The 8,954-nt window shown below is 37.7% G+C and overlaps 1 protein-coding gene across 2 annotated transcripts in view; it reads left to right on the top strand.

The window, feature by feature from the left end:
• The first annotated feature begins 3,913 nt into the window (after positions 1–3,913).
• Positions 3,914–8,954, top strand: part of LOC121369408 (X-ray radiation resistance-associated protein 1-like) — a 31,060-nt gene continuing 26,019 nt past the window's right edge. For both annotated transcript variants that reach the window (XR_005957612.1, XM_041494497.1), the window contains exons 1-5: positions 3,914–4,009; positions 5,519–5,715; positions 6,822–6,966; positions 7,407–7,504; positions 8,747–8,892. Coding sequence is in view for 1 of the 2 variants with exons in the window: in XM_041494497.1 (XP_041350431.1) it covers positions 3,916–4,009; positions 5,519–5,715; positions 6,822–6,966; positions 7,407–7,504; positions 8,747–8,892 (680 nt within the window). In the remaining variant the exon portion in view is untranslated. The remainder of the gene's footprint in view (positions 4,010–5,518; positions 5,716–6,821; positions 6,967–7,406; positions 7,505–8,746; positions 8,893–8,954) is intronic.

The raw sequence follows: 8,954 nt of genomic DNA, 5'->3' as shown, positions 1-8,954 counted from the left end.
TAGGAAACTCACAACATTTTCCCATTAGTAGCAAGGGATCTTTTAGTTTACACCATCCCACAGACAAGATAGCACATACCATGGCCGTTGATATACAAGTCATGGAGCACTGACTGGAACAAGAAATAGCCCAATGGGCCCAACGACTAGGATCGATCCAAACCGGCTGCACACCAGGCAACGCTTTAGGCTTACGATTACTAGCTACGTCCACCTCCGGGTGGTGGTGGTGGGGGGGGGGGGGGGCGGGGGGGGTTGGGGACGTTCTGCGGTGGTGCACTCGCTTTGAGTTTCAAGATCGATCGTCATAGGCGTCAGAAGCAAGGGGTGGGGTGGGGGATCAGGACTACAAAACATGAAGATGTCCAGAACTGCAATGATTACAGAGATATGAATATTCTACGCTGAAAAAAAAGGAAGTAAATTGTATATTCTTAATAATGTAACACTATTTTATTTGCCGAAAACCTTTTAAAATGGTTTCCAACTCATGATATCGTCCCTTTAATTACATTAGTCAGGCGCGTGTGCAGGCATTCATTGTGCAGAGTGAGGTGGGTGGGGAAGCGGGGGGTAGACTGGCGTGTGCACTTTTTAAGGGGATCGGGTTATGTTCTCCTGGAAAATATTTTGATAAAAAAACACCCCAGAAAATTCGCTTGGAGCAGGAGGTGAGGTATGGGGTTGTAAATGAGATCAGGCCCCGTGCTTATATTTTTTTTATGAAGACCGAAGAACTGCGTGTCACGTGAAAAAACAAATGATGGTCAGTTCTAAATTTTTCAGTTTTAATCAGTTTTAAAACCTGCTGGCAATTCCTTATCAATATATAGATACATAAGCATAAACATTTGTGTCTGCGATGAAAGTTTACCAAAATGCGGGATGGCGTCAAATCTTCCAAAGGATGCCAAGGGGAATGACAGAAACTGTTTAGTTTTAACCAGACAGATAAAAGCAGACAATGGTCGTAGCAAAAGTTAAATATAAGAATCTAGTGGGTGGGGGTGGGGGTGAGGACGTGGAATGAAAAGAAAACAAATGTATCTCGAAATAAAAGTCGATCATATAAAACTATAAAACATGCATATTTCTCTCTCTCTCTCTCTCTCTCTCTCTCTCTCTCTCTCTCTCTCTCTCTCTCTCTCTCTCTCTCTCTCTCTCTCTCTCTAATTAATTACAATATTATATAATGCTAGGAACATAGATGGACAAAAAGTATAGGAGAAAAATCTATATATTATAGTACCATTTTCAAGAGTTTACGGTTTTTGTCTTATTATTATTCCCAGTCTATTGATGCGTAGTAGGGATGTGTTTAGTGCTAACATAATGAACTTTAGGATTGCGAAATCTCAGATACGGGTATTAATAGCCTAGCTAAGTACTAATCATTTGGTGATCGATTTTTACTTGACCTGGAGATCCCTCCTCCCTGTCTGCCCGATTCCCTCCCTCTCTCACCGCTCTTCGCGTCTCTCTCTCTCTCTCTCTCTCTCTCTCTCTCTCTCTCTCTCTCTCTCTCTCTCTCTCTCTCTCTCTCTCTCTCTCTCTCTCTCTGTCAATAATTACAATATATCATATAACATATAATATTAGAAACGTAATATTAGACACATTAAATATAATTACAAGAAGCGGAGAAGAGTTGACAGTATAGCAAAATCTACTGAACTACTTTTAAGGTTTCACTGTTTTGGTACATTGATTATTCCTAGTATATTGGGGCGAAGTATAGTTCTATTTAGTGCTAGCATAATGAACAAGGATTGCGAAATTTCAAACACCTTTGCTTGACGAGTCCAGTCGATTGCTACACAACCTTGTATTGTCAATAAAATATTTATCTTACACGAACACAGCAAGTATGGAACTTCTCTTGCATTCATTTTAAAATGGAGGTGGGTTGGGTTAATGTGCATAATTGTTCACACATCATCGTTTATGTATGAAACACAACTCTTTTAAGTGAATACCTTGAATAGGCTATTATATTTAAAAATCATTTAACAAACATACTTTGGCCAAAGGACATGGCTTGTTAACAAGTTATATATAGTGCTACACTAATATATAAATGGTGTTTTAGATTTCGCAATACACGCCCGTCGGACAGAATACCTGAATGATAGGGTATGGTAGGGTCACATTAGAATAATGCATGATGTTACATATATTCTAAATGTATTAAGAGCCATACCGCTGTCAAATACCAATGTATTAAGAATCAGAGCTTTATTCGCATTAGAAATACAAGCATACATTTAAAAGCGTACGAGACATGGGGTCAGGGGGTCAATTGGCCACCCTTAGTGCTGGAGTAAGTCTTCGTCTTCGGGTAAACACGACATAGATGTTTGGGCAAAATGAACTGGGGAAACTTTTCACCATGTATTTCCATCTTCTACTCATAATATTACTTGTAATCCATGTCAAAATACATAGTGATTGGTTTGAAACCATATATAGAAGAAAAAGAAGAAAAAAGTACGATAACGTCAAAATATATAGCCATTATATATAGTCATAGTTATATGGAGAATGTACAGAAGTAAAAGAATGTCCATTTCACTAAGGCCGTACCTAGCTTAAAGTCAAAGTTAAAGTTTGTTTTGTTTAACGACACCACTAGAGCACACTGATTTATAAATCATCGGTTATTTGAAGTAAAACATTTGGTCATTCCTGACACAGGGAAACCCGCTACATTTTCCCATTAGTAGCAAGGGATCTTTTATACACACCATCCCATAGACGGGATAGCACATGCCACGGCCTTTTGTGTACCAGTCGTGGTACATTGGCTGGAGCGAGAAATAGCCCAATGGGCCCACTGACGGGGATCAATCTCAGACCGACCGCCCATCAAGCGAGCGCTTTACCACTGGGCTACGTCTCACCCCTTTACCTAGCTTAAAATATATGGGATGACAGGACAAAAAGATCCGGGGTACAGTAGCCTAATGGACAGTCTCATGTTTCCCAGGTGGACAAAAAGAACATTTTAAAACTAGACAGGGAACATTTTCTAAATTTGCTGAAGGTGCAACTGCTTCCCTTGCCACCTGTCTAATAGGTGTCCGAAGCGGAGGAAGGCGATTTTTAAAAATTATTTTTTACTCCCGACTGTTCACAAACATGTAGCTTCACGTTTGTAGAAATTGTTTTAATATGACCAGAGTTGGTTACAAACATTCTAAATTGTTTTATAATAATTATGTGTAAAAACAAACAAAACGAACGCCATCCACCCCCCCCCCCAAAAAAAAAGGGGGCGGGAAGTAACCCAGTGGTAAAGCGTTCGGTCTGGTATCGATCCCCGTCGGTGGACCCATTGGGCTATTTCTCGTTCCAGCCAGTGCTCCACAACTGGTGTAACAAAGGCCGTGGTATGTACTATCCTGTCTGTGGGATGGTGCATATAAAATCGAAAAGAGTAGCCCATGAAGTGGCGACAGCGGGTTTCCTCTCTCAACACCTGTGTGGTCCTTAACCATATGTCCGACGCCATATAACCGTAAATAAAATGTGTTGAGTGCGTCGTTAAATAAAACATTTCCTTCCTTCCTTCCATCCCAACCCCCCCAAAAAAACCCCAACCCTCCACCCCCCCCAAAAAAAAAAACCCAACCAAAAAACCCCCAACCAAACAAAACAAACAACAACAACAACCCAAAACAAAACAAACAAACAAAAAACCCCAAACAAAAAGAACAAACAAACAAACAAAACAAAAACAATAAATTGAGATGTAAATGTTTTGGAATAAAATTAAATGAGGTTATAAAACATGTTCATTGAGGTAACATACATTTTATGTAGTGAGACCATTGGCAAAATCCTCGGGTATGTTCGTACATGCGTATGGTCGCATTCGACGATTTCCGAATGCGGTTGCCGTAGCGATGTTTCAATATGGCGGCCACTGGAGTGAGATATGATGAAGGGGCATCTACTTTTACTTCCAATTGTTTCCCTGTGCGGAGTTTTTACCGGCAGAACCTAGATGGTATATTCATGCTATTAGCCATCCACGGACACTTTCGCTGTATTGTATTTGTAATCCCATGTCTTCATCAAAAGCTAAATAAATAAAAACAAAATGATATTGTCGAGTATCATAAAATCGATGGTCTTCTAATTGCGTGAGGTCTTTGATTATTATATGTGCTGATAGGTGTAGAACATACTGCTTTAAACTTGTCTGTGTCTGATGACATCAAGTGCTGTGTCTATAGACCCCACACATTGTATTAGGTATCATTTAATTAATTTACTGTATTGGTAATAACAGCACCCACATTCAACTAAACTTCAGCAATCCCTAAGGTTGACGACAGTCACTTTTCACACCCTTGTTTTGGCTTCGTACACAATAAGTGAAACATATCCAATGGTAATTTTTTGATATGATATATTTAATTAAACATACTTTTTATTTCTTTCATCTATTAAAATTTAAACTTAATATTTTGTCCAGAATTATGAAAAATAAGAACATACTGACCTGTAAACAGCGTCATCTGCTGGTTATAGAATTTTGACAGGGATCAAGGTTAGTAGACCAGTTTTTATTTTAATGTGGCAAAGCATTGTAATAATACAGCTAATTATGAATTTGGATGACGTCAGTTTCTCAGTGACGTCACTTTACATCTCCTTACACTAACACTAAACTGGGTACATGACGTTTCCGTTTTCAGAACGCTGGAAAAATTCCAATGCAAAATTGCTTTTGAAATTTATTTCTTTGAACATTATTAATGCACCTGGATGTGTTTGAAGAAAATTTTGTTATTAAAAAATTGTACCTTTTATGAAATATGGATTTCAGTTGAAATTACGGTGAGATACGCTATATTGATTATGTACGAAGCCAAAACAAGGGTGTGAAGAGTGACTGTCGTCGACCTTAATATTCAAACAGCACACAGTTCGTCATCATTTTTTTAGTTATAGTAACACTTCTTTCATTTTGTTTTTTAATTTAATATGTTATTTTGAATAAATTTGGAAAGGCCTGTGCATAAAATATGCTATATTATTTTATTTTTATATGGTTGAGCTAGAAATGTAGCAGGTTTGTTTACGGGCCAGCTGGTTATTGTACTTTTCAATCATCCCATAAATATAAAGTGGTGTAACAAAGGCCGTGGTATGTTCTATTCTGTCTGTGGGATGCTGCATTTATAAAAGATCCTTTGCTGCTAATTGGAAAGAGTAACCCATGACAATGTGTTTCCTTCCTCATTATTCATGTGGTCATTATCCATATGTCTGATGCCATATCATGGTACGAAAGGTAAAATTACATACCCTAAAATCTAGTAAATTAATGTCTACATTTTTTTATTTTTAAAAAGATTATAGTTGGAGAATTGCTGTTTTTAAATTTGTCAAAGTACATGAAATGCATTGCCCAATTTCAAAGGATCAAGGTGGCTAATTAAAGAAAATGCTATGGTGTCGTTAAACAAACACTGTATTCTTTTTTAAAATTTATTTTAAAAATATATAGGTGATGGAGCCTGGCTGACAGCTTATCAAGCCGAGCAACGAAAACGTTTCAAAGCAATTCTGTGCAGTCGTCCCAAAACATACTCGCAAATTAGAGAGGAACGTAAAAGGTGCGAACGAGAGGGAACCAAGCTGACAGCTGACAAATTCAAACAAGATGAAGAAGATGATATCCCCACTCTGGATGGATTCTTTTTGGTATGTTTTACTACCAGTGATGAAAAACATTGATCCAACAATGCCACAAGTAATGCAGTTCAATTGTAGAATTAATTTCAATATATACAATCAGGATATAGAGTATGAAAAAAACCCCTGTTAGATACCACTTATCTTTTAAGTTGTTTCAAAATGTATCTGATGAGCAAAAAATGGTGGAAACATTTTTAAATGAATCTTAAGATATTAGTAAATGGTGTATAATGGGGATACACAGGCGTACGGGCTCCCATTTTTGTAAGTGGGGGGTGGGGGGGGGGGTGGGGTGGCAGGCTGGCTAAATGAATCACTACACAATTGTATAGGGATTACAACTAATTATGAGGGTAGAATGTTGGAAATACATGGTAAAAAGGTCTCAGGTTAGCACATTTTGTCCGAATATCTGTATCAGTTTTGCCCAAATTTGAAGTTTTGCAGCAGCACTAGGGTAGCAGTTGCCCCACCCCCACCCCACCCCCCCTGTCTCATACGCTTGTGGAGATACATGTAAATGTCTTATTTCTTACATAGTCTGAGAGAAATAGGCTTAAAAAAATTGAACATGTCTTTCAATTAAAACATACTTGGGTAAAAATAAGTCTATAGTATAGTGTTAATTTCATTGCCCAGTTCAACTTTGATATCAAGGTCATCTCTGGAGCAGTCAATGGGATATTTATAAATTGACCTCCAAGATGTTGGATATCATTATGTTAAATAAATCCTGTAAACTCTTAACTCAAATACAGGGAACATTTTGTTCAATATCACGTTATGATTCACTTTGCAAGTTTTAGAGATCACTACACAATTCAGAAATGTTAAATAGTTGCTCATCAATTGTCAGATATTTCTTTGTTGACTGACCAAGATTGGATACCAGACTTAAAGGGGTGGGATTTAGCTCAGTCGGTTGAGTGCTCACCTGACGTGCTTGCATTGCAGGATTGAACCACCTCAGTGGATTCGTTCAACTGATTGTTTTTTTTTTCCGTTAAAGTTGTATATTACTAGTACGTATATCAACGTATATTATTGTCACTTTTCATGTTAAAAATACTTTCCTTTTGATGGCGAAGTACCTTTAATGACGTTGTTTTCAGATGAAACACTGCTGCGTAGAGGATCCGTCCGATCTGTGCTCTGTTAACATCGCTGGCAAAGAAATATCAGAGGTCAAGGAAGAGGACTTTGCTCTCTTTGACAATGTGGCTTACGTCAATGCAGGGGAAAATTACCTTCCCTTTGGTAAGTTGTCAACCAGCTCCATGTGTGATGTAGGTGTTCATCCTTGCTGAATCTTTTAAGTTCAAGGCCAAAAACATACTGGAGCTGGGCCTGAGTCAAGGTCGGGTGAGTATGGTACCAGTTAAAAAAGAAATGTGCGGAATCAAATGTGACGAAACCAACACTGCATCTGTGTTGGTACAAAGTACAAATCTGGCAGCAGACTTGTTAATGAAGTGTAAGTTTCATCATCAAGTAATAGTGAGTGCAGTTACTTCTCTTATACCAGTCAAGTGAATGATTGCTACACTATAAATTGTACATGTAATAATGTTTTCCTACTGGTGTGATATACATGAAATGCATTAAAATCAGTTGAGAATTTGTATCTCACTCAGTGAAAAAAAATCAAAAAAATCTGAGTCTTTAATAATTTAGAATTTCTGTGTTTTATGTTGCAGAGGCTTTCCGAGGATTCCAGACTCTTCGAGAATTGGAAATGCCGCTGAATGGTTTGAGATGCTTGAAGATTGATCTGACAGACTTCCCTCATCTTGAAGTAGGAGAATACTGCTCATGCTTAAAAACCTTTGAATTCCCGACTCGGGACATACAGCACAGTCTCAGACTTAATACAACATGTTATTTATTCGGGCAGGACATTTATTAAGGATTTTAGTCTTGATTTAAAATTTTATAAGTACAGGGCCAGATCATTCAGTCTTCTAGAGGTAGAGGGGATTTTAATTTAAATAACTTTCTTTGATGTCATGCAATGAAGGAAATGCATATTTTAAGTTATTATTTTTATTCCATGGCTCCCTTTCCTGTCTCTCTGAATTCCATCATACGTCTTCCTGGTCTGGCAGCTCCTTCTGTCTTTCAACTTCTTTTGCTATCCACCTCTACATCCCAGTCCTTGTCTCTCCAACCACAACAGGTGCTTGTCTTTTGAGACTATCTGTGCCACATGCCTGTCATTTCCCATCAGCTTTAGATTCGGAGAGTGTTCAGTGGTTTACTTCTGGCATTATTAAGAGGCACTAGTCCTAATGTCTGCCAGAAGAAAACCACTGAAAAGAGAAAGCCAAGATTTTGTGTTTGAACCATAATTGTATATTATCAGAGCTAGCTCTCGGTGAGCAGAACCATTTCGCCAACTTATTTATTAAACTTTAAAAATTGTAAAAAACCAGTTATTTTCTAACAAAACAGCAATAATTGCATAAAATTATTTTGCAAAATTAAAATACAATTCGCCAGTTTTTAAATTCGCATTTGGCGAATTTAGCGAGTGCCAGAGCTAACCGTGATATAACCTTAAAAATAAATTAAATTATAATTGCGTTATGTTACATGCTATTATATTGAATAGAATTTCTAAGACTGCATCCTCTGGACCCCATTTTCCCCCCAAAGAATTGACTGCACACTTTTGATAGATGGTATTCCATTAGTTTTAAGATTTAAAAAAACCCCACCTTGTTTTAGAATTCCTGGATTCACAGGCCTGTATGCTTCTGGCGGCATATTTTCGAGGCGATGTTATTGCTACGACATAGTCATCATAGGCAATAACTTCACTATGACACATGACTACTTTTTTTTATTATTAGGAGCAAGTTGTTTTTTAATATGTACTTTCCCATAGACATGATAGTACATACTATGTCGTTTATGGCACCAGTTTGTTTGTGGATATTTGTTCTCCTTAACACACCACTGGAGTTGTATTGAATGTTTTTAGAATATAAATTTAAATTATGTTTTTAAAATTGAATTTTATCATTGGTTGTCACAGCTGTTAGACTTGTCCTACAACAATCTGTCTCACGAAGATGTGTTGCTGCTTGGGTTGCTTCAGAATCTCAAAGTTCTGCATCTGAGTGGCAACAATTTCACCTCTCTACCAGCGGACATGGCGTTACCGTATATATCTCAAGATAGGTACGGTATGACTAATAACAATGTGGTTAAACATGTTTAGTAACACACTCTTGTGGTGAACA

The sequence above is a fragment of the Gigantopelta aegis genome, chromosome 1 (genome assembly GCF_016097555.1).
Source record: "Gigantopelta aegis isolate Gae_Host chromosome 1, Gae_host_genome, whole genome shotgun sequence".
Classification (NCBI taxonomy): domain Eukaryota; kingdom Metazoa; phylum Mollusca; class Gastropoda; order Neomphalida; family Peltospiridae; genus Gigantopelta; species Gigantopelta aegis.
This window is presented reverse-complemented; position numbering and strand designations above follow the sequence as displayed.